General features: G+C 42.0%; 1 protein-coding gene across 3 annotated transcripts in view; it reads right to left on the reverse strand.

Annotated features, from left to right (window-relative positions):
- The window catches only part of ap3b1a (adaptor related protein complex 3 subunit beta 1a), a 380,897-nt gene that overhangs the window by 236,142 nt on the left and 118,366 nt on the right, over positions 1 to 26,389 (reverse strand). For all 3 annotated transcript variants that reach the window (XM_069938172.1, XM_069938181.1, XM_069938185.1), the window contains exon 7: positions 8,008 to 8,190. In XM_069938172.1, coding sequence (XP_069794273.1) covers positions 8,008 to 8,190 — 183 coding nt within the window. The remainder of the gene's footprint in view (positions 1 to 8,007; positions 8,191 to 26,389) is intronic.

Consider the following 26,389-nt stretch of genomic DNA (forward strand, 5'->3'; position numbering starts at 1 on the left):
TTCTGATTTTCCACATTCCTGATGATGGGCTCTGGCCTGAAAACGTGACTGTCTTTTATTTATTGAAAATAAGTAGAGCAAAGGCTGAGATCCCACAACAAATATAAGCGGTTGGTAAAGAGCCCAAGGCCTTCAGGGAAGTGATCTTTGGATTATTACCAATGTCATGTGCTAGCAAACTCAGAAGTAGGAAGATGGCCAGATGATTTTGTGGCCGAGTAGCTGGTGCAAGGAACTAATTAGATTATTGGGATCTCTTCTGGGGAGAGGTGAACTGTTTACAAGGGAAGGATTGCTCTTCAACCAGAGAGGGATCAATATCCTGACAGGTAGGTTCAAGGTGCCAAAGGGTAGGTTTAGGGTGCCATAGGTTAAGGTCCTCTACCGGCATCACCTACGGCTCCTAGAACGCTTCCACCAGCGTTGTCTCCGCTCCATCCTCAACATTCATTGGAGCGACTTCATCCCTAACATCGAAGTACTCGAGATGGCAGAGGCCGACAGCATCGAATCCACGCTGCTGAAGATCCAACAGCGCCGGGTAGGTCACGTCTCCAGAATGGAGGACCATCGCCTTCCCAAGATCACGTTATATGGCGAGCTCTCCACTGGCCACTGTGACAGAGGTGCACCAAAGAAGAGGTACAAGGACTGCCTAAAGAAATCTCTTGGTGCCTGCCACATTGACCATCACCAGTGGGTTGATATCGCCTCAAACTGTGCATCTTGGCGCCTCACAGTTCGGCCGGAAGCAACCTCCTTTGAAGAAGACCACAGAGCCCACCTCACTGACAAAAGACAAAGGAGGATAAACCCAACACCCAACCCCAACCAACCAATTTTCCCTTGTAACCGCTGCAACCGTGTCTGCCTGTCCCGCATCGGACTTGTCAGCCACAAACGAGCCTGCAGCTGACGTGGACATTACCCCTCCATAAATCTTCGTCCGCGAAGCCAAGCCAAAGAAAGAAAGAAGAGGGTAGGTTTAGGGTGCCATAGGCTAGGTTTAGGGTGCCATAAGGGTATATTTAAACTAGATTGGAAGAGGAATAGAATTCTATGCAGGACAGAGTTAGGGTTAGGGTCAGATGTTGGTTTGGAGGATGATGAGAGAAAGTTTAGTGAGCAAGAGGAAGGCATGGAGCGAGGAAGGATGGTTGGTTTAAATTGCTCCTATTTTAATGCTAGAGGTATGTTGGGTAAAGCACATGAACCAACTGCATAGGATATGGTAGCCATTATGGAAACCTGGTTAAGAGAGGGGCAGGACTGGCAGCTCAACATCCCAGAGTACAGGTGCTTCAGGAAAGACAGAGGTGGGGTAAACGAAGAGGGGTGTTGCATTATTAGTTAAGAAGAATGCCATGGCAATTGTCAGAGGTGACATTACACAGATCGACTAGCAAGGTTAAATGGATGGAGCCAAGGAAAACGAAAAGCATGATAACCTTACTGAGTGTACTCCTGGCCCTCAAATAATCATCAGGAATTTGAGGAGCAAATATATCAGATCACCGTCAACTGTAGGTCAGATGAGATCGCCATAGTTAGGGATTTTAACCTTCAAAATATTGACTGGGAAAGTTGTAGTGAGAAAAGTTTAGATGAGTTGAAATTACTCAAATCTGTTTCCTTTGGCAACACGTCAAGGGTCCCACAAGGAAGAGGGCAACACTACGAGTCTTTGGAAAATGAGAAGGGGATGTGGATGAAGTGTTCATCAATGAGCCTTTAGTGGCCAGCAACCATTGCTCTATTAGGTATAAAATGGTTACGGAGAGGCAGACCGAGCAGGACCATGAGTTAAAATTCAGAACTGAGGAAGAACCCAGCATAGCCATGGAGTGGGCCAAGGACCCAATGTGGACAACAGCTGGCTCAATCAGAACAGATTGTTTTAAGGAAGAGAAACATTATAAAAAATAGGATGTTTTTAAAAGTGTGTTGACATGAGTCCAGTTGTAGAGAGAAGAGTCAGACATGCAAGGGTAGAGAAGATTGGAAACCAGGGAAATTCAGATTCTGTCAACAGTTTTTTAAAAAAGAGCCATGAGCTGTGATAAGCAGCTGGAATCCAGTGTATACCTGGAGGAGTTTTGGAAATTGAGAAGCAAGTTATAAAAGGAAATCAGGAGGAAAAAAACTCTGGTTGAATTAAAGGATAACCCCAAGAGAATTTCTAAAAAGGAATGTGGAAAATGAGTAACCAGAGAAATGGGACACCTCAGGAATCAATAGTCAACTGTGAAGAACCACAGGAATGTGACAGAGTATATAGATATGTTTTTGGGAGATAAATTGGGAAAGGTTTGTTAGAGCAGGTCACATACAAACACTTTAAAACAGATCTTATTTGAAACTTTAAAACAGATCTTATTTGAAATACTGGAGCTATGTTAATGCTAGACATATCGGCTCCACTGCTTTTGCAAGAGCTTTGAAGAGTGCTCAAGTGAGTTCACTAATTGATTGTTGTTTACATAAGGCAACAGATGGAAGATCTTATTGGAGCTGCAGATTGTCTAGAAGAGAACTTGTTGTTCTAAGAGGATCATGTGGTTTTGCAAGCAGACAGAGTCAAACAGGCTTTCTCTCACAGAGAGAAAGTTCAATCAGTTTCTACAGTGTTACAGCAGCAGAAGCAGCTGGGACTGCAAGAAGACAAGCTGGCAAGTCACATTTGGAAGACAGCTCGGTCAAAGCCTTTATGGTTCATGCAAGAGGAGAGGACTGGCTGTCTAATGTTTCACTTGGAATAAGGGAAACAAAAAGGAACTCTGTGATGACCTGAAAGAAAGAGGTTATCATCTGGAGAATCTTGAAGGGGCAAGTTTCGTCAGCAAGACACTGAGGTGATTGATGGAAGTACATCAGTTGTGGATGTCCTGGAACAACAAATCTCTCTCTGAAAACCGACAAGAATCTTCCTGAGCGGGAACCATTTGCCTTTCAAGCACCAAAGCCTGGTGAATTTATAAATGTTAAATTCTGTGCAGAGTATAAGAATTGCCAGCAACCAATGAACATGGGGAAATGAGAAGTGAGATTGGACTGTGAACCAAAGAACTTTTCTGAACTTACATACACATTACATACATGTGTGCTTTGAATTAGAAGGGGGTTAAGTTAGCTTAAGTAAGTCAATAGTGATAAGTTAAAGTGTAATTCTGTTTTTTATGTTTATAAAGATAATTAAAATCAACTTTTGTTTAAGTAACTATTTGTCTTGGTGAATATCTATTGCTGCTGGGTTTTTGGGTCCTCTGGGCTCATAACAGGAGTAAAACAGATACTGTGATTGTAGTAAAACTCAATGCTGCAGAAACTCAAGTCAGTGTACTTTATATAGTAAACATACATAACCAACATTTTGGATTTGAGCCATTCATCAAGGTATGAGTAAAATGTCGGCAGATGACTGAACAAAATGGTGGGGGGAGAGGAGCTTAGGCCCACTGGCAGAAGGTAATAAGTGGACAAGGAAGGGAGGGCAGGCCAGCAAACTGGGGGGGGGGGGGGGGGGGTGGCTCTGTGAATGGAGAGGGAAGGAAATGGGATGGAGAGCTAAACAAAGCAGTGGGATGGAGAAAAACACAGAGAGGTCCAGCAGAAACTGGAGAAGACTATGTTAATGCCATCCAATTGGAGAGTGCCCTGACAGAATATTACGTGTTGCTCTTCTAATTTACAGGTGGCCTTGTTTTGACAGTACACAAGGACATGGACAGACATGTCAGGTAAAGAGTGGGCACAGAATTGAAATGGATGGCCACTGGGAGATCCCTGTCATTGATGAAGATAGAGCGAAGGTGTTTAGTGATCTCCCAGTCTGCGTCGTCTTCTCAGATGTAGAGAAGGGCAAAAAGGAGCACACAATGCAGGAGACTACTCTCGCAGATTCGCAAGTGAAGTGTTGCTTCACTTGGAAGGACTGTTTGGGCCCTAGCTAGTGAGGGGGGGAGGTGTGGGCACAAGTGTGGCACTTCATGCGGCTGCAGGGGAAGGTGCCAAGGGGGTGATTGGTGGGAAGGGATGAGTGGACAAGGGAGCCACAGAGAAAGTGGTCCCTAAGGAAGGCGAAAAGGGGGGAGAGGGGAAGATGTGTCTGGTGGTGGGATCATTTTGTCGGTGACAGTAATTGAGGAAGATAATATGCTGGATGCTGAACCACAGGAGATAGTAAATTTTGCTGTGAAGAAAGAACGAGGTCAAGGGATCTTGGGGCAGTCAATGGTAGTGTCTTAAAAACAGCCAAGAATTTGATGTTTATGAAGGTAGACAAATATCCTGGGCCTGATCAGATATATCCAAGGACATTGTGGGAAGATGAAGAAGAAATTGCAGATGATCATGCTAAAATTTATAAGCCAGGTGAGGTATCAGAAGACTGGAGGTGGAAAATAATGTGCTTCAAGAACATCTGCAGGAAAAAACCTGGGAAATACAGGCCAGTAAGCTTTACATCTGTGGTTAGTAAGTAACCAGAGTACTTTGTTGGAAAAAATATACATGTACTTCGAGGGATAACAGCTGATTTAGGTTAATCAACATAGTTTTTTTAAATCAGAGGCCATCTCTCACAGATATGATCTTTTTTTTAAAGAGGTGACCAAAAGGTTTGATGAGGGCAGCAATGTGGATGTGGTATAAACTGGTTTCACCACAGCATTCAACAAGGTTCTGCATAGTTGGCTGCTCTGGAAGGTTTGATTACATGGGATCCAAGGTGAGATAGCAGAATGGACAGAAAATTGGCTTAATAGATGAATGCAGAGAGGGAGATGGTGGAAGCTGGTTTTTCCAGACTGGAAGCATGTGACTAGAGGTGTACCACAGGGATCTGTGCAGAGCCCATTGCTGTTTTGTCATCTCTGTCAATTATTTAGATGAAAACACAGTACAGGAGATGATCAGCAAGTCTGCAGATGGCACTATAGTGTCTGGTGTTGTAAATGGTAAAGATGATTATCAAAGATCAAGTGCAAATTTATTGTCAGAATGCATACACGATATTACATACAACCCTGAGATTCAAAGATATGTGTGCAAAAGAGAGAAATGTAAACAAAGTATGAAATGTAAAGAAACTGAAAATAAATACTCAAAAATAAATAATGTGCAAAGCACATTATAATGAGTCTCGGAGGTTGTTGTTGTTTAGGAGACTGATGATGGATGGAAGGTTAGCAATTTCCCTGAACCCTGGAGGTGAGAGTCTTGTGGCATCAATAGCTCCTTCCTGATGGCAGCAGTGAGAACAGAAAACATTCTTGGTTGGTGTGGATCCTTGATTGCTGCTGCTCTCCAACAGCAGAGGTTCAGGAACATTTTCTAAAGGGTGGGGAGAGTTTTGCCTGTGATGTACTGAGCTATGTCTACTGTCTTTTGCAGGGCTATCTGTTCAGGGGGATAGTGGTACCCCCATTCCAGACTGTGATGCTGCTAGTCAGCACACTTTCTACGACACATCTACAAATGTTTACCAAGATTTTAAATGTCATACCAAACCTCCGCAAATTCCTGAGGAAATAGAGGCGCTGACATGCTTTCTTCATGCTGTGTCCAGGTAGTTGACTGCAGTTAGCTTTTATTTAGTATTTTATTTTTGTTTTTTCCATAAATATAAATAGAAAAACTCTCCAAAATATGAATAAAACCCCTTCCACACCCCCTCCCTTTCACAATATTAATCCACACACTGTCAGGGCTCACATTTATGTTGATCATCCAAAATTCTATATGGAGAAGTCACCTACATTCATACTCTACCAGCATTTATCATTATCCTTTTTATTATTGTATTTATAATTACAATCAGCCCCCTATATGATCGAAATATGGCTGCAATATCTTAACAAATAAATGTGATATTTGTTCTTTAAGTTGCATGTAACTTTTTTCATAGGTATGCAACTATCATCTCAGCAGTCCATCGTAATATATGTAGAGGGGAGTCGGATTTCCAAGTCATTGCAACGCATTTCTTAGCTACTGCCAAGGCTATTTTAACAAATAAAATTTTGAATTTAGTTAATTTATTGCTTATTTCACTATAGTTGCCCAGAATATAAAGCTCCGGGTCATCTGCGAAAGACCCTGTTTCCTTGTTAATATTTCAGTAATATCGTACCAGAAAGAACTCACCTTCACACGCCACCAGATAGCATGCAAAAACATTCCTATTTCTATCCCACACCTAAAACACATTTCTGATATTTCAGATTTTGATTTGTGCAACTTCTGTGGTGTGAGATATAATTGGTGTTGGAAATTACAGTAATATCGTACCAGAAAGATCTCATTTAAAATGCAAGAGCTTTGCTGAAGCTAGATGTTGAGACACTGGAGACTTTGCAAAAGCAATGAAGAATGTGGATCTATTGTGAATGGGAAATAAAGTCCAGGCACAGAAGTACTGATAAGATCTTTCAAAGATGAGAGAGAGTGTGAATGTGCGAGAGAGAGAGAGAGAGAGAGAGAGAGAGAGAGAGAGAGATCAGTTTTACAGTAGCAGTTGAGGCTGCAAAATGGCAAGCTTGTTGAAAGACCCTATTTTGAAGACAGGTTGTGAGTTCTGAGTTCAGACTGTACAAAATCCTTGAACTCCTTACAAGAGGAAATGGCTGGCTAGAGTGTTTCTCCTGAAATAAGGGAGAAAAAAAAGAGGAACTCTGTGATGACCTGAAAGAAGAGGCTATCATTTGAAAAATGCACGATGGGGAAAGATTCTTCGGCAAGACACTGAAGTGACCGATTGGAGGAAATCAGTTTGTGTGTGTCCAACAAGCAACAAATATCTCTCTGAAACCAACAAGAACCATCCTGAGTGGTAACCATTTAACTTTAAGCACCAAAGCCTGGTGAAGATTCTTAAATGTTAAATTCTGTACACAGTATAAGAATTGCCTGATACCGGTGAACTTGGAGAAGTGAGAAGTGAATGATTGGACTGTGAATTTTCCTCAACATATACACATTACCTACATATGCACTTAGAATTAGAAGGGGGTTAATAGTAATAAGTTAAAGTTTGATCCTGTTATTATGTTTAAAGAATATTAAAAGCAACTTTTGTTTAAGTAACCACTGTCTTGTTGAATTTCTTTTGCTGCTGGGTTTTAGAGTCCTCTGGGTTTGTAACAGACTTGCACAATCAGTATTTATTAAGTAGTTTTCTCCCCAATAATATTGCTGTAGATCAATCATTTCACTCTGCTTTGCAAACATTCAATCAAAAAGGCACTTCTCTGTTTTATGCATAATTGATATATTTAATCATTCCATTTCCTCCAAATTTTCAGTGTCGTGAAGAAAAATCGCCAAAAAGACTAATAAATTTCTACAGGCATACAATGGAGTGCATTATGATTGGTTGCATCACTGTCTGGTATGGAGGTGCCAATTCATAGGACAGGAAAAGGCTAATGTTGGTTGTAAACTCAGCCAGTGGCATCATGGGCATTGGTCTTCACTCTATTAGGACATTTTTAAGAGGAGATGTCTCAAGAAAGCAATCTCTATCATGAAGAACCCTCACCCCTCCAGGACATGCTATCTTCTCACTGATACTATCACTTACTCTCCTCTTTGCATTTTTTAAAAAAACTTTAAATAGTTTATTTAAGTAAATGTAATTTATAGCAATTTTGCACCTGTAATGCACAATACTGCAGCCTCAAAACAACACATTTTGTGACACATGTTCATGGCAATAGACCAGATTGTGATTCTGATGTTATGTTGAGTCAGGTAATGTGATTTTGAAATAATTTGTTCAGTATAAAACTTATTAGAAACCAATAGTTAATTATAAGGTGACTGTAATTCAATGTAATCACATTAATATTCATGAACAACTCAATACAATAATTTATTATTTCAAAAACTAATGTGTTAGGATGCATGCTCTATAACTCTCTCAAGCATTTCCAAGGAACCAATTAATTTGCAGGCAGCAGACACAAGAGACAATCAAACAGATTATTTTGTTCTCAACACTTTACCCACCTCATTCCACGGGCTTACAAACTGAGTTCGGGCATAGCGAGTGAGCATGTTGATGATGACGACCTGTCCCCACTCCTCCACATCTACTAACAAGTTGCATAGCTTGCGGTAATTCTTGTGAATCAGGTCAATTCGCTCCGGGCACACTTCCTCAAATGACATTACAACGCTTCCGGCCACTAGCTGTGAATAGACAACATAAAACGGCATGAGTGAAGAGAGAGATGAATCAATTTGTGGATATTTATTGTTGTCCGCAACAGTATTGCTATCAGCATGGAATGTTTTGAATCATTCCACCCTGGCTGTTGACTAATTCATAAACAGCACAAGATATTATACCAGTGGTTCTCAACCCTTTTCTTTCCACTCACGCACCACTCAGCATTCCCTATGCCAAAGGTGCTATGGTTCGCAAGGGATTGCTTAAGGTGGTATATGGGTGGAATGAAAAAATTTGAAAACCACTGTTTTAATCGTACCCAATTGACTCGTTATATGCACAGTTTCATAACTCCAAAGGAAATGGGCCAATGACAATTTCTCAATCTTCCCTTCGCTACATACCACCTTAAACAATCCCTTACTAATCACAGAGCACCAATGGCACAGGGGTTACTTAAAGTGGTATGCAAGTGGAAAAAGGTTGAGAACCATGTATTATACAAAACAAAAAGTGTGTGTGTGTATTAATTCGCAAGAAATAGTGGTCTTTAAAATCCAATTGTCAACCAATAATGAGCTACACTAACATTGGTACAGATTTGGGAAAATGTGTATAAATGAATAGTTTTAGAAGTTTAAAGCCATATTGAACTTAATAAATTACCCAAGTATTTGTGGAAGATATTCAAATTTCTGGCAAAAAAGTTTTACAGATGTTCTACAACAATAAAGTGCCAATGTAATGTGATAGCCCACACTGTAACAAAACAAACAGCAGAACCACTATATTACGCTAGCAGGAGCATGGGGGACAAAGAAGATTAAACAATAGGCCCTTTCAAGCATGGAAAATGACTGACTGTAAAGGCAGAGGTTCTCCGCCCATATGCTTAGTGACTCAACTTTCTGAATGCATCATAGCCGCCTCCAAGGTGCCAAATCCAACCCTTCTCGGGGAAGGATAATCGGCGGAGCGTAGTGCTCCGCCGCCTGGCTTGAATGTACAGCCACTGCAAGCGGCTGGTTAGGGCTGGCTGATGATCCCAGCAGCCCATGACTCATCTCCCTACTCACCCCTTTCCCTCCAATCAAGGTAGGGGCAACGTGAGTCATCATGGCAGCAGGGGCCAGTAGAAACAGTTGCGGGTCACCGGTGCAGGCTGTGACAGCCTCACTGGGTCGCTTCAGCCTTCAGGGCTGCTCTCTTTGGCTCAAAGCACGGCAGAGCAATGACTGCCTTCCCTACCCATAATTCCCCCTGCAGCTGGAACTGTTCTGGGAAAGTGTTTCCAGCTGCGTGGGGATTATGGCTAGGGAAGATGATCATTGCTCTACCGCATATTTATGACGGATGATGCTATGGCACTGTCGCCCCGCCTCCCAACAGATCCTTAGGATGCTACAAAGCACCACTTGATATGAATGTGACGGTGGAAGGGCTTTTTAGGACTGCTCTACAACAGTTAAGTTTTAAGTTTTCCCTCTACACTTGGAGTCGGTCTCCAGGAGGAGGGCTGGCATGAAATGGCCTAGTATCACTCATTCCGTGCAGTGAGCCTTACTCAAAGTATACAGTATTTTGGCACATCTTATATGGTCCTTTTTGGTGGTGCAATTTTCACAAGTTTCTTAAATGGGTTGTTTTGAGGAGGATTCTTTCTGTTTCTCATTAGCATCTGCCTTTGTGGTTTTTTCTTAGGAATGTAAATTAATTACGTCAAACAGTTAATCTCGTTTAAATTTTGGTCCTTATGTATTTAAGGTGATGTCTTGAGATTTTGTTTTTAAGGTACATCAGGCATCTTTGTGTTTATGGAGCCTTAGTTTCAGTCTTATTGTCTAATGCTAATTATTGATCTGCAGGGCTAATCAAATCTTTATCACACACAAAACAGAGGAAGCTTCCCTTAGTGTTTGGCATTCCTGTGTGATATTTTTACATCCTTTTATATTAATGTTAATTATCTATCTCCAAGGCTAACAAATCTTTCAGTCAACACAAGGCAGTGTCTCCTTCCCTAACATTTGTCATTCCTGCGTGACTTTTCTACATTCTTTACAAGAATTCGTACAACAGAAACAAGAGTGCATCTGTAATGGATATTTTAAAACCAAGTGCAGGTGAAGATTATAAAGTGCAAACTCCTAATTTAATTATAGCAGATGATTTCAAAAACAATACACATTCAAAATGGTAATAGACTGTGTATATTTATATTAAACAGCTGTTTGTTTAAACGGATAATGGAATTCTGGATTTCTCCATCAAAAGTTGATAAAAGCAAAGAAACCAAATGACTTCATGTAAATGAAAGGCATTGTGAGGACCCAGTGTTCATATGGATTTTACAAAGTACAAATATTTTTGATATGCCTTAGACAAGGATCAGTCAAGTATCATTCCAATACTGGGCTTTTATTAACAGACGAAAAGCCACCTCTAAACTGGCCAGTGGGAAAGGTTCTCCATCTGTTATACCAGTAGGGTGGAGTATCTCTATAGCCATAGCCAATAGCAATCAGTACAATATGCCCCTCCCCATTACATCATCACATTCACCACCCCCCCCTAAAATTGACTAATTTTAAGAAAATGCAATAATGGCAAAAACAAAGGACAAGGGAGGGAAAAAATGGATTGCAAACATATACCAGATGCGAGCCTGAGTAAACATGCTACGACTGTGCTCTCTGAAACCACAACAAAGATTAGAAATGGTCATAACTAAGTCTTTGTGGCGGCCTTGATATATGTTCAGACCGACGTAAAGGCACAGATGTTGAAGATTTGTCTTTAACTGAAGGACTTTGGTCGGCAGGTGTTGGCAGAAGGACTTCGGTCAGCAGATTCTCATGAAGGGGGAATTTTTGCTCTAAAGGTTCTTGGGATGAGGAGGGTCCCGTCTACCATCGGGAAATATAGCATGAATGTATTGTGGATTAGCATGAAGCACTTGTACACGCTCCATGAGCGGGTCAGCCTTGCTGGGTCTAACATGTTTTCTTAATAAAACATCTCCGGGTTTAGATAACCAAGTCAGCAAAGTCGATCCAGTTTTGGCTTTTTTAGGGAAAAGAAAAAGACATTGGTGAGGAGTTTCCTTGGTAGCTGTACAAAGCAAAGTACGGATAGAGTTCAAAGCTTCCGGCAGAACTTCTTGCCAGTGGCTGGTGGGGAGACCTCTTGATTTTAGCGCTAGCATGATAGCTTTCCAGATTGTACCATTGCTGTGCTCCACTTGACCATTACCCCGAGGGTTATAGCCTGTAGTGTGACTTGTAGTTATATCCTTGTAAAGAAGAGATTGCCAAAGTTCCGAACTCATAGGAGCTGATCCTTTGTCACTGTAAATGAAGTTAGGATAACCAAAAATACTGAAAATCAAATTAAGAAATTTAATAACAGAACTAACAGAAACAACAGCGAGAGAATTTAATGACATTGAAGAAATAGATATTTCTATTGTTTGAGGGTAGAGGTCTTTTAAAATCCACGCTGAGGCGTTTGAATGGCTACGTGGATGCGGAGGGTTTGTAATAGCATGGTTTACACTCCGCACATACAGGACATTCTTTAGTTAGTCTTTTGATCTCTTCCAGTGAGTATAGTAAATTGAGAGATTTCACATATTGATAAAATCTAGTGACCCCCCCGGGTGACATAATTCATCATGAAGATATTTTAAATGGTTTAGTTGCAGACATGCACAGGTCATGCGAAAAAGTGCGTCTGAAGGGTCACTGAATTTTCCTGGGTGATAGAGTATGTCATAATCATAAGTAGAAAGTTCAATTCGCCAACGCATAATCTTATTGTTTTTGATCTTGCTCCTCAACTTAGTGTTGAACATGTAGGCGACAGATTTTAGATCAGTCAGCAAAGTGAATTTCCTTCCGGCTAAAAAGTGTCTCCAATAGCGAATGGCCCCTACGATAGCTCACGCTTCCTTTTCAATAGAGGAATGTCTTAACTCCGGCCCGTGTAATGTCTTGTCTACCAGCTTGGTTTAGTGTACCAGCTAAGGCCCCATCTGACACATCGGATTACACTTGAAATGGCAAATCCTCATCAATAGCTGACATGGTCGCTTTGGCTAGATCTTGTTTGATGTTTTCAAAAGCATGGAGGGCTTCCTCGTTCAGGGGAAAACTAGTAGTTTTAAACAGTGGCCGTGCTTTGTCAGCGTAGTTGGGCACCCAGTGAGCATAATAGGAGAAAAACCCCAGGCAGCGCTTGAGGGACTTTTGTGTCGGCGATGGGGGCAGATCCAAGAGTGGTCTCAAATCTTTCTGGGTCTGGGTTGATTTCTCCTTTACTCACTACATAGCCTAGTATGGCTAGGTGTTTAGTGCGGTATACACACTTGTCATCGTTAAGGGTCAGATGCAGATGTTTGGCCACTTGGAGGAATTTTTGTAAGTTCTGATCATTTAAGTCTTTGCCACATATAGTGACATTATCCAGATAAGGGTCGGTGGCTTGTAGGTTATGAGTATCTACTAGTTTATCCATCTTTCTTTGGAAGACGGATACCTCGTTGGTAACCCCAAAAGGAATTCTTTTAAACTGGAAAAGTTTGTCACCTGCCTCAAAAGCAGTAAACTGCCTTTCATCTTTGTGAATAGGCGTCTGATGATCAGCTGATTGCAGATCAATTGTGGAGTTTATTTTGTATTGTGCAATCTGGTTTACCATGTCTGAGATATGAGGCAGTGGGTAAGCGTCTAGTTGCGTGAACCTGTTTATAGTTTGGCTGTAGTCCACGAGCATTCTGGGTTTCGCGCCACTTTTGACCATTACCACTTGCACGCGCCAAGGACTTGTACTGGGTTCGATCATTTTTTCCTTCATAAACGCTTAACCTCGTCCTTAATAAAGAGCCTGTCCTCTTTGCTATTGTGCCTACTCTTTGTAGCTATAGGCTTACAATCCGGGGTTAGATTAGCAAATAGGCGTGGAGGTTTCATCTTTAGAGTCGATAACCCGCAAACTGTAATCGATGGTAATGGGCCATTAAACGCCAATATGATACTTTTCATTTGGCATTGGAAAGCTACGTGCAATTTTAATTCAGTATATTCATTTCCCTGTATCTTCAGGGTTATTTTACAACAACTTGTTGCATCTTGTTTTAGTCCAGAACAAGTATTAGAGATTCTGCGCTTAGATGGATATAAGGTGAGATTTAGGATGCTAGCAGTCGTAGGGTGAATATAGCTGTCTATACTGCCCGAATCAAACAGTCAATTGGCTCCCCATTTACCTCCACCTTCATCGAGGAAGGCTGCAGAGTGTAAGGCTCATCTTGGTTGATCTTCATGGAAGCTAGAATAGAGTCTCGCCGCAACAGCAATCCGTCAGTGTTCACCTCATCACTGGTTGTTCCACATAGTTTCAGAAGAAGTAGAAGAAGAGCTAGATGAATCATTGGTCAACATAGCAGTGTTGTGGCAGCCCCCCTGTTTAGCAGTAGTACTCGAGCATCGTTTCTTCTCATTCTTCAGCTCACTGCGTGAGCCAGGCAAGGACTCTCATGCATGGCAGGCTCTGGCCCAGTGCCCTCGCTTCCCATAGTTGGCACAATTGACTTGCCAGGCAGGGCACCGGGAGCGAACATGTAGCACCAAACCACAGAATTAGCATTTTCCGTCGTGGCTTTTATGCTGCGGTTTAGTAGCGCTCAGCTGCGGATCGTCGCCACGGGCGTATCTCGGGGGTGCCACTTCAGCACCTCTCTCTTTCTCAAGACCTTTAGCACCTTGTAGAGCAGACTTTAGGGCTTTCGCTTGTTGCAGAGCTGCATTAAAGGTCAAGCCCAGGATCTCCAGTAAACATTGCCTAATGTACCCCGATTGCAATCCACTTATGAATGCGTCCAGCATTAAGGACTCTTGGTGAGCTTCAGCCGTGACAGCAGCACAAGCGCAGGCTCTGGATAGCCCTTTTAGTGCAAGTGCGAAGGCACCTTAGCTCTCTCCCGCTTGTTGTTTTCGAATGTGAAACTGATGTCTTGCGAATAATTTGTTCTGTGGCATATCATAATAGGTCCTGAGGAGATACACTGCATTCTGATAGACAGCTGTCTCTCTGACCACTGAGTAGGGCACTTCTCCAAGGAGGGTCACAAGATGGTCCCTTTTTGCTGCGTCTTGCACAACACTTTCACTTGCATTTATGCTTCAAAACACTGGAGCCAGTGGTGAAAACTTTCTCCAGCTCGGGTGGCACCTTGATCTATCTCAAGTCTTCAAGGTTTCAGGGAAGTATCCATGCTCATTCGTCTGTTAATAAAATTGATATGCCATAGACAAGGACCAGTCAGGTATCATTCCAATACTGGGCTTTTATTAGCAGACGAAAAGCCACCTCTAAACTGGCCAGTGGGAAAGGTTCTCCATCTGTTATACCAGTAGAGTGGAGTATCTCTACAGTCATAGCCAATAGCAAGCAATCAGTATAATATGCCCCTCCCCATTACATCATCACATTTTTAATCTTAGAATTCAGAACAGTGCCTTACATTAGAAAATACAATAAAGGTAGCCTTAAATCACTGTACCCAACCCAAACCCGTTAGAATAAATGGAGATTACGTGATGAAAACCCAACGATTTTTATTGTTATGAAAAGATGGGTCATGATAAATAGAAAATACATCTGATGAGTCCTGCCAATGAAGGGGGGGGTTAGCGGTGTGAGTGCTGCCAAAGGGGTGGGGGGTGTGAGTGCTGCTGCAAACAGTGGGGGTGGGGTGGGTGGGTAAGTGCTACCACAATTGAGGAGTGTGTATATTGTACACAGTAGTGAAACCCCAATTTAGCTCGACCCCACTTTTTTCTGATCCGTGTTATGACAGTTTCCACTGAACCTGTCAAAGTGCCTTTTCACACTGCAGATGTATGTACGTCTATGTACTTGCTCTGGCAACTTATTCCAAATATCTACTACCCTGTGTGGAAAATAAAGCTCCCTCAGGTCCATTTTAAATCTTTCCCTTCTCACCTTAAATCTATTCTTTCTATTTTTAGACCCTCGTATCCTGAGAAAAAGATGATGACTGCTTCTGATGATCGAGGAAGAAGAGGTTCCAAGCTATTCAGCCCCTCCTTATAATTCAAGCCCACCAGCCCTGGTAACATTCTTATAAATTATAGTTGATAAAGGCCATTCAGAACAAAATACTCAGCACAAGGAGTTAAATTATTTAATACACTTTGATTAAAGTTCTTACCCAAGTTTACTGATACAAAGCAATCTCTGCCCTTATCCTGTGATTCACCACACATACACTTGTTAGTTTAGATAGAATTCACAGCCAGAAGCCTGTGCTAATATTGTTGCTCTACAAACCTCATGGGAATTGATATGTCTGCAATATATTTTGACCATGACTCAAAGCACTATTAAGTATTCATTTTTTTTTAAATACTAAAGACAGCAAATCATACTTTTACCAAGTTTGTATAGTTAATTACACCCATTAAACACTTTGGCTTCTAGCTTGGCACCATACATGGAAACTAAAATCCTGAATAATAACTTGAGTAGAAACATGCCCTTAGATGACATTTCAGTAACTTGCAGGACCAATTGCATTAATAATTTTCAATGTTTTCTATTTTGACTCTGTACTTAAAAGGTCTTTAGCTTTAATGTTATTCACAACACTGGACATTATCAGAAGGAAAACATCTCTGAATACAGCTTTAGTCATTATTGAAGACAATGTTTTGATCATGCTGGGATTTTATGCATTGCCTGTTGAGAATAAACGTGAAGATGAATTTATTGTCTGCAGTGATCTTTTGCTCTCAAAATTCTGGTTTCAATTGTTCCCAAACACATTTTCTCATCAAACCAAAAATGAAAGGATTTATTTCTACCACAAAAGCTGCACAATTATTGATTTGATTTTCATATTTTATTTAAAAGTGGAGTACAGGAATCCCAACCTCATTCCTGAAAAAGTTTTGTTGATTATGTCAAATAAAGCAAGACAATTTTATTTTCTTTTACAAAATAAACCCCAATTACAAATTTAGCTCATTTTATTCTGTGATTCTGCATTCCACGCCTTTCAAAGTTATAAACCAGGAAGGAAAGTACGTGGCTCATCCAGAATGATAAATAATTTTCTTTCAACTTAAATTCTCTTGTTATCATGTCATTAATATCATGTCTTTAAAAGTGGTTACAAGACAAAAGAAAAGAAAGTGCAGGAATAAATTGGTCCTTCTTAGGTAAGTGAGATTCAGCAGGAATTTCCCTTTGCGCCCTAACTGTTCACAATCTCTATTGGAGAAATCAAATAATTTTCCAACATTAACGTGAAGTTGGAATGCACGTAATGATAAAGCAGCTTCAAGGGGACATAGCCAAACTAAATAGAATAAAAACCTGTTATTTGGAATTCAAGCAACCAGCAAAAAAAATTACCGAAAATAAATAGGCAAAGAAAAATTTGGAAGTTTAAAATGGTCATGCCTCGCCTTTAGTTCACCAATCAAGCAACACGCAATTTTAAGCAACGGGGGGGGGGGGGGGGGGGGGGGGGGGAAGAATCACATCCTGCAAACCCCCATTGGTGCCGGATATTGGGGGTTTACTATAACTGGGCAGCCACATAGCAGATAGCATACATTGGGATAAAATGGGAGGTAAATTATAAATGCTAAATATCTTTTAAAAAGCGATATATTAGGATTTGTTGGTGCTCAAAGGGGACTTGGTTGACCTTATACAGGTCACTGAGAAATAACATGCAGGAGTAACAGTGTATTAGGTTCTTTGACCTATTCAGTCTGTTCTGCCATTCAGATCATGGCTAATACATTTTTCCTAAACCAATTCTCCTGCTTTTTCCTCATAACCTCTGACACCTTTACTAATCAAGTTGTGGGTGCCTGGAATGCATTGCCAGGGGTGGTGGCGGTGGAGGCTGGAACAATAGGGGCATTTAAGAGATTCTTAGACAGGCACATGGATGAAAGAAAAATAGATGGTTGGGAGGTTGAAAGGGTTATTTTTTAGGGTAGATACAGTACATGTACATCTGTACAACACTCTGGACAGAAGAACTTGAACTGTGCTGCGAGATTCTGTACTCGATGACTTGGCCTCCTCAACTGCCAATCAATTCCACAGATTCATCAGTCTCTTGCTAAAAAAATTTCTTCATCCCAGTACTAAAGATGAATCCTTCTATTCTGAGTCAGTCCCCTCTGGTCCTTGACACTCCCACTATTGGAAACATTTTCTCCATGTCCATTCTACCGAGTCTTTTCAACATTTGGTGCACTTCAATGAGATTTCCCCCTCCCCATCCTTCTGAACTCCAGTGAGTACAGGTCCAGAGCCATCAAACGCTCCCCATGCGTTAACCCTCTCAATCCAGGTATCCTTCTTGTAAACCTCATGGACCCTCTCCAAGGCCACATTTCCTTCTCCTTAGATATTGGGCCCCTAGAGTGCTCACAGAACTCAAAATGTGGTCTGGTCAATACCTTATAAAGCCTCAACAATACATCCTCACTTTTACATTCTAGTTCACTTGAAATGAATGTTATTGGTGCATTTTCCTTCCTTTCTACTGACGCTGCCTGCAAGTTAACCTTTGGGAATCCTGCACCAGGACTCCCAAACACCTTTGTACCTTCACTTTCTGAATTTTCTCTCCAATTAGGAAATAGTCCACATATTTAATTCTTCTACCAATGTGCATGACCATACACTTTGTTCCAACTACCATTTCTTTATCCATTCTCCCAAACTATCCAAGTCCCTCTACAGACTTTCTGCTTCCTCAACACTACTTATCCCTCCACTTCCAAGTCATCCACAAACTTGGGTGCAAAACTATCAATTCAGTCATCCAAATCATTCACACTTAACGTGAAAAGTAGCAGAGCCAGGACTGACCCCTTTCAAACACCACAAGTCACCAGCTACCAGCCACTAAAAGCTCCTTACATTCCCACTCTATCTCTGCACATCAGCCATTGTACCCACAATAGCATCTCCACAGTAATACCATGCATTTCTATCTTATTTAGCAGCCTCATCCAAGCATCATTTGTCTATCCTGCTTTGTCTACCCCTCTACCATCAGACTCATCAACAACAAATTCAATCATGGACTAATTTAAGGAATCTTACTTGTGTATCTTATTGATTTTCTTTGCTCTCCCTGTATTGCACTTTGTTTACATTCATTATCTGTTTACAGTTATTTTGATTGTTTACATGTTCACACTATGTGGTTTATTTTTTTGCACTACCTCTTAATAGTTATTCTGCCAGCATGCAGGAAAAAGGAATCTCAGGGTTGCACATGATGTCATGTATGTACTGACAAAATCTGAAATCTGTTACCTCCTCAAAAGATTTGTCAGGCAAGATCTCCCTTAAAGGATACTGTACTGACATTAACCTATTTATTGTATTGCTTTCAAGTACCCCAAAATCTTATTTCCAAAAAAGGACTCAAGAATCTTACCAACCACTGAAGTCAGGCTAACTGGCCTATATTTTCCGGTTTTGCCTCCCTCCCTTCTTAAAGAGTAGAGTGACATTTGCAATTTTCCAATTATCTAATTATTTTTGAGAAATCACTGCTAATGCCTCCACTAACCTTTTCAGCTACTTCTTTGACCCTGGGGTGCAGTCCATCCAGTCGACATGACTTATCCACCTTCAAAGCCCTCAGTTTTCAAAGTAATACTGACAACACACTTCTTCTCAACTCTCTTAAATTTCTGGCATGTTGCTGGTGTCTTCCATAGTGAAGATTGATGCAAAATACCTCATCAGTTCAACCGCCATTCCTTGATAATTTCTCCAGCATCACTTTCAACCAGTCTGATGTCCACAGTTGATCCTTTTATACTTTATGTATCAGAAAAACCTTTTGGTATCTTATATTATTGGCTATCTTACCTTCATCATTTCATAATTTCTCCCCTTATTGCCTCTTTAGTTGCCTTCTATTGGTTTTTAAAAGTGACCCAAGTCCTCTGGGTTCCTGCTAATTTTTGCAATACTGTATGCCCTTTCTTATCCTTTAATGCAGTCTTTGACTTCCTTTGTCAGCCATAGTTTCCACATGCTCCCCTTAGAATGCATAATTTTGTTTGGGATGGAATCATCCTTCATCTTTTAAATTACAATACCTGTACTCCCAGAACCTCTACATTGCTGCATCCGTTCTAATCAACTTTGGCCAGCTTAACTCTCATGCTCTGTAGTTACCTTTACTGAACTGTAAAATAGAACAGAAAACAAACACCTTGGCTCTTCTAGTGTGTGCCAAGCTCTGATTGTGCCGAGTCCCACTGACATGCACCCATTCCATATCCCTGCAATCCATGTATCTATCCAAATTTTTCTTAAATGTTAAAATCGAGCCCACATTCACCACTCCAGTAACAGCTCATTCCACACTCCTGCCACTCTCTGTATGAAAAAATTCTCAGTAATATTCCCCTTCCACCCCAAACTTCTCTTTTATGCTTAACATATGTCCTCTGGCTTGCATCTCAATAACCTCAGTGGAAAAAGTCTACTTGCATTTACTCTATCTATACCCATCATAATTAATCTATCAAATCTCCACTCAAAGCCTCTGACTATCCCTAATCAATCCATAACTATCCAAATATTTGCATATCTGATCTCATAGATCACCATCCAATAACTTGCGATCTTGGGATTGTTGGAGTAGGAGGACTCAATGAGTGACTCGTTGAGAGTAGGGAAAGTGGAGAAAAATCAGCTGAGGTGAGTGCCATTTAAAAAGCTTTAAATAGAGCATGGAGTGCAACTAAATGGTTAAAAAGAATGTTAATTTAAGAGTGTGAATAATTGACAATGATAAATAAAGGGAGAGGTAACTAAAGGAGCAGTCAATGTGTGAGTGGCCAAGTATAGGAGTGCAGCTTAGAGACTTTGGTTCGAGAGGCTTCAGCGAGCTGAGGCTGAGAAAGCACTTGCTTCCACAGAGGTAAGGCCAATCGTTTCTTTAATAAATTTAATTAACTTAGGAGTGGGTAATGGGGGCAGTAGTTAGGGCAATCCAGTGCTCGGAATGTAGGAAATAAGGGACAGCTTGTTTGTTCCTGATGACTACACCTGCAAAAGGTGCATTGAGCTGCAGCTCCTGACAAACTGAGTTAGGGATCTGGAGCTGGATAAACTTTGAATATGCATAGTGACTTTGATCAAATAAATAGTCACTTAAAGGCTAAGTGAGACACTTATTAGTGACACTTTTTCAATTAGTTTCAATAAAAGTCCAGATGTATTTAAATCCTTTATTCCAAAACAAACTTGAAATTATTCACTTTAACATTGAAATGAAATATCCATAAATAACATCTGTATAAACTTCCTGTAATATTTATGATCACAGTCAACAAAAGTTATGGTGATCTCTCACCCTTCTTTATGTCTGCCATGTTTAATATCCTATCTAAAATTCCCGATTCACACTCTACTCCACTGTGCATGCTCCAACCAGCACTACAACACCCGAATGCACTACTCGTCCTCCTGGAACCGTGCATGCGTATAACAACAAAGATGGCCGCAGAAAATAAAAACTAACCAGGGACACTTCCGACGACCACAAAGAGACCAACTGGATGTTGACTTAACAAGTAAATTCTTTACACATTTTTGGCCCCTATGGTAAGGGAAATAGTGATAGAGAGGAGTTTTATGGAGGCAGTCACTCTGAAAAATCAGGAGGCAGGTAACTGTCAGGAGAAGAAAGGGGAAGAGGCAGACAGTCCAGAGCACCCCTGCGGCCATTCCCCTCAACAAGTAAACTCTTTCTCGATAATGTATGGGAGAGAGGGGAATGATCTACCAGTTGAGGTGGTTACTTCTCCGGCACAAAGGCTGCCCCACACCCCCCAGCTCAGAAGGTATGTGTCCTCCCAGGTGCCAGGGACATCTCTGTTCAAATTCATAGCATTCTTTAGTAGGGGGGTAGGGGTGGGGTAGCGAGCAGCTAGATGTTGTGGTCCATGTGAGGACAAATAACTTAGGTAGGAGTAGGATTGATGTCCTGAAGATGGAATATAGGGAGTTAGGAAAAAAGCAGGACCTCAGAGGTGGTAATCTCAGGATTGCTGCCTGTGCCAGGTGCCAAAGAGGGTAGTGTTACAAGCCCAGAGGACCCCAAAACCCAGCAGCAATAGATATTCGCCAAGACAAATGGTTACTTAAACAAAACTTGCTTTTAATTATCTTTAAAGATGAAAACAGAATTGCACTTTAATTTGTCACTATTAACTTAACTAACCTAACTTAACCCCCTTCTAATTCTAAGCACATGTGTATGTAATGTGTGTGTAAATTCAGAAAAAATTATTTGGTTCACAGTCCAATCTCACTTCTGATTCCTCCAAGTTCACTGATTGCAGGCAATCCTTGTATTGTGCACAGAATTTAACATTTATAAAGTTCACCAGGCTTTGGTGCTTGAAAGGTAAATGGTTAGCACTCAGGAATGTTCTTGTCAGTTTTCAGAGAGAGATTTGTTGTACACTGGCAAATGATTCCTTTTTAATCAGCCACTTCAGTGTCTTGCTGAAGAAACGTCCCTTTGGGGTTCTCCAGATGATAACCTCTTTCTTTTGGGTCACCAGAGTGCCTTTTTGTTTTTCTTATTTCAAGTGCAGCATTAGGCAGCCAGTCCTCTCCTCTTGCATAAACCACAAGGGCTTTGACCAGGCTGAACTAAGCACTCACAACCAGTCTTCCAAATGGGGTTCTTCCACAAGTTTTCCAGCTTGTCCTGTTCTAGTCCCAGCTGCTTCTGCTGACTGTATCACTGTAGAACTGATCTCTCTCTCTCTCTCTCTCTCCCTCTCTCTGAGAAAAACCTGTGACTCTCACTGCTTGCAAAACCCCAAGACCCTTCTAGAACAGCCAATTCCACTCCAACCAATATGTAGCTCTGACAAGTTCTTTCATCTGTTGCCTTTTTGTAAATAACAATCTATTAGTGAACCCTCTTGGGCACTCTCCAAAGCTTTTGCAATGGCTCTGGGCTGACATGTCCAGCATGAGCAGAGCTCCAGTATTTTAAATAAGATCTGTTTTAAAGTGTTGTATGTGACCTACTCTTTTTAAAAAAACTAAAGAGTATTAAATACAATACAAACTCAACATAATCTGTCACAGTAGGAACAGGAAGTTGAATGCATGGCTGAAGAGTTGGTGCAGGGGTTCAGATTTTTGGATCATTGGGATCTCTTCTGGGGAAGGTCTGACCTGAACAAAAAGGATAGGCTGCACCTGAACATGAGGGGAACCAATATCCTGGCAGGCAGGATCGCTAGAGCTGCTGTGGCGGGTTTAAACTAGTTTAGCAGGGGAGTGGGAATCAGAATGTGAATGCAGAGATTAAGGTATGACAAAAGTACAATGCTTTGTGTTCTGATTTGGTGAAGGAGGACAGGCAGGGGACAAAACACAGGTAGCTAGTTAGAGGGTTTGAAATGTGTCTATTTCAATGCTCGGAGTATTAGGAATAAAGGGGATGAACTTTGAGCATGGAACTACAATGTGGAATTATAATGTTGTGAACATTACAGAAACTTGGCTAAAGGAAAGGCAAAATTGGCTGATGCAGGTCCTGGGGTTTCAGTGTTTTAAAAAGAATAGAATGGGAGAAAGAAAAAGGCAGGGGGAAAGAGTAGCACTACTGGTCAGGGATAATATCACGGCTATAGCAATGGAGGACACTGCAGAGGGAGTGTCCACTGAGTCGGTGTGGGTGTAAGTCAGAGCTATCACTGCGCTGTAAGTAGTTTATAGGTCCCCAAATTGCCCTTGGGACACTGAGGAGCAGATAAGCAGGCAAATTTTGAAATGGTGCAAGAAATACAGGGTTGTCGTTGAGGGTGCTTTTCAACTTCCCTAATATTGACTCGCACCTATGACTGCAAGAGGGATGGATGGGGCTGAATTTGTCAAGTGTGCATAAGAATGATTGCTGATGCAGTATATGGACTGGCCAACTAGAGGAGAGGTCACACTGGATCTGTTTCAGGGAAAATGAACCTGGACAGATAGAGGACCTCTCGGTAGGGGAAAATTTTGGTGAATGCTAACAACTTCCTGAGCTTCAACATAGATTTGGAAAAGGATAAAAACAGTCAAGCTGGGGGGGGGCGCGCAGGGCTGGGGGGAGGGGCAGGGCTGGGGGGAGGGGCAGGGCTGGGGGGAGGGGCAGGGCTGGGGGGAGGGGCAGGGCTGGGGGGAGGGGCAGGGCTGGGGGGAGGGGCAGGGCTGGGGGGAGGGGCAGGGCTGGGGGGAGGGGCAGGGCTGGGGGGAGGGGCAGGGCTGGGGGGAGGGGCAGGGCTGGGGGGAGGGGCAGGGCTGGGGGGAGGGGCAGGGCTGGGGGGAGGGGCAGGGCTGGGGGGAGGGGCAGGGCTGGGGGGAGGGGCAGGGCTGGGGGGAGGGGCAGGGCTGGGGGGAGGGGCAGGGCTGGGGGGAGGGGCAGGGCTGGGGGGAGGGGCAGGGCTGGGGGGAGGGGCGCCGCATGAAGGGATGAGTCAGGAACTAGCAAGAAGTACTGGTACCCAAGAAGGAGCTTAAGAAAAGATTTGGGACAGCTTGAAGGAGCATGAAAAGGCCTTGGCAATAGAATTAAAGAGAAGTCGAAATGATTCTATGTGTAGGTGAAGAACAAAAGGATGACAAGAATGAATATTGGACCACTAAAAGATAAGGGAGATCACATGTGTCTGGAGGCAGAGGAGGTGGTAAATGAATATTTGGCATCAGAATTCACAGGGGAAAAGGACCTTCATCATGGTGAGGTCTAAATTGAATAGGCCTTTGTGCTGGACAATGTGAAGATTTAGAGGAACTGTTGGATCTTCTTAAAAACATCAAGATTGACAAGTCCCTGGGACCAGATGCGATATACCCTAAGCTGCTGTGGAAAGTGAGAGAAGAGATAGCTGGGGCAGCAGTTATGATCTTTGAATCATCTTTGGCTGCAGAGCAGGTGCCAGAGGATTGGAGAATGGCAAATGTAGTCCCCTTGTTTAAAAACTGTAATAGGAAGAATCCTGGGAATTATAGACCAGTGATTCTTACATTAATGGTGTGTAAACTAATGGAGAGGATTCATAAGGATAGGGTCTTTGAGCATTTGGAGATATACAATCTGCTCAAGGACAGTCAGCATGGCTTTCTGAAGGGGAAGTCATGCCTCATGTGTCTAACTCAGTTTTTTGAGGAAGTTACAAAAGGAATTGATGAGGATAGGGCAGTAGATGTTGTCTACATAGATTTTAGCAAGGCATTTCACAAGATCCCCTCGAGAGACTCATTCAGAAAGTCAAGAGGCACAGGATCAGTGGCTGTACGGATGAAAAAATTGGCTTGAGATTCTGAGTTAAACGTGAAATTCTGCAGACGCTGTGATTGAAGTAAAAGCACACCGAAATGGAGGGACTCAGCTAGTCTTTTCCATGTCCATTGGAGTCAAAGATATATCACCAATGTTTTGGGCCTGAGCCCTTCTTCAAGGAATGAGTAGAATGAGCCAGAAGCAGGAAATTCAGAAAGTGTCAAAATGTGGTATCCAGCATACCAAAAGGTGTTAATTGGATATAAGGGATGCGTTAAGAATTTATCATGTTTGTGCAAAAGGAGACAGAAGGGAGAGACAAAGTTGGGGAAGAAGTTGGTAGATAGAGTTGTAACAAAACCCAGAGAAGGTGATATTAATAGGATCCAGTTGGAGGGTGCCCAGTCGGTAGATGAGGTGTTGATCATCCAATTTTCAGATGGTCTCAGTCTGGCAGTGCATGAGACCATGGACAGACAAGATTGCAAGGGAATGATATGGGGGAATTGAAATAGGTGACCACTGGGAGATCTCCACTATTGCAACAGACAGAACTGAGGTGCTCAACAAAGTGATCTCTCAGTCTACATCCAGTCTCTCCGATGTAGAGGCGGCCACGAGAGCACTGGATTTAGTAATAACCCATGCAGATTCACAAGTAAAATGTTGCTTCACTTGGAGAACACAAATAGTGGTGAGGAAGGCAAGTGGAGCATCATCTGGGGTCACATGGGTAAGTCCCAAGGGGACGATTGGTAGGGAAGGAGGAGTAGATAGTCACGGAGGGAGTGGTCCCTGCAGAAAGTAGAGAGGGTATATGTATCTAGTGGTGGGAATCACATAGTAGGTGGCAGAAATGTTAGATTCTGAGGCTGGTGGAGAGGTAGGTAAGGACAAGAGGAATCCTGCTTGAAATGGAGACGGAGATCAAGGAAAGGGAGAGTGTTGCTAGAGATGGATCAAGTGAATTTGAGGTCAGGGTTGAAGTTGCAGCAAAGTGGATGAAGTCAATGAGCTTGTTCCTGAAGGCAGGTAGAATTACTACTTATTGGTTGTGCCAAAAAAATCTGAACATACACATGCAAACAAAAAAAAAATGTAAACACATTGCAATACAGAGAGGAAAAAAAATAAAGTGCACGAGTCCTTAAACAAGTTCAAATGAGTATTTTTGAGGAGTCTGAAGGTGGAGGGGTAGTGGCTGTTTCTGAACCTGTTGGTACAAGTCTTGTGGCACCTAGACCCCTTTCCTGACAGTAGCAGCGAGAATAGAGCTCATGCTGGGTGGTGTGGATCCTTGTTGATTGCTGCTGCTCTCAGACAGCAGTGTTTCCTATAGATCAGTGGTTTTCAACCTTTTCTTTCCACTCACATACCATTTTAAGTATTCCCTATGCCATAAGGTACTCTGTGATTAGTAAGGGATTGCTTAAAGTGATATGTGGGTGGAAATAAAAGGTTTGAAAACCACTATTTAATCATACCTAATTGACTTGTTATGTGCATGGTTTCATAACTCAAAAGGAAATGACTCATGACAATTTTTCTCAAGCAAAATATTTCAGTAACAATTGGGTCTAAAGCAATGATTCTCAACCTTCCCTTCCCCCTCACATACCACCTTAAGTAATCCCTTACTAATCACAGAGCACCAATGACAGAGATTACTTAAAGTGTTATGTCAATGGAAAGAAAGAGGTTGCTATAGATATTCTCAATGGTGGAGAGGCTCTTAATTTTGATAGATAGGTCGGCACAACATCGTGAGTCGAAGGGCCTGTACTGTGCTGTAATGTTTTATGTTCTAACACCCTCCCCCCCTCCCCACCACCACTTATTCTCCAACA

This window comes from Narcine bancroftii, chromosome 1, assembly GCF_036971445.1.
Source record: "Narcine bancroftii isolate sNarBan1 chromosome 1, sNarBan1.hap1, whole genome shotgun sequence".
Lineage (NCBI taxonomy): Eukaryota > Metazoa > Chordata > Chondrichthyes > Torpediniformes > Narcinidae > Narcine > Narcine bancroftii.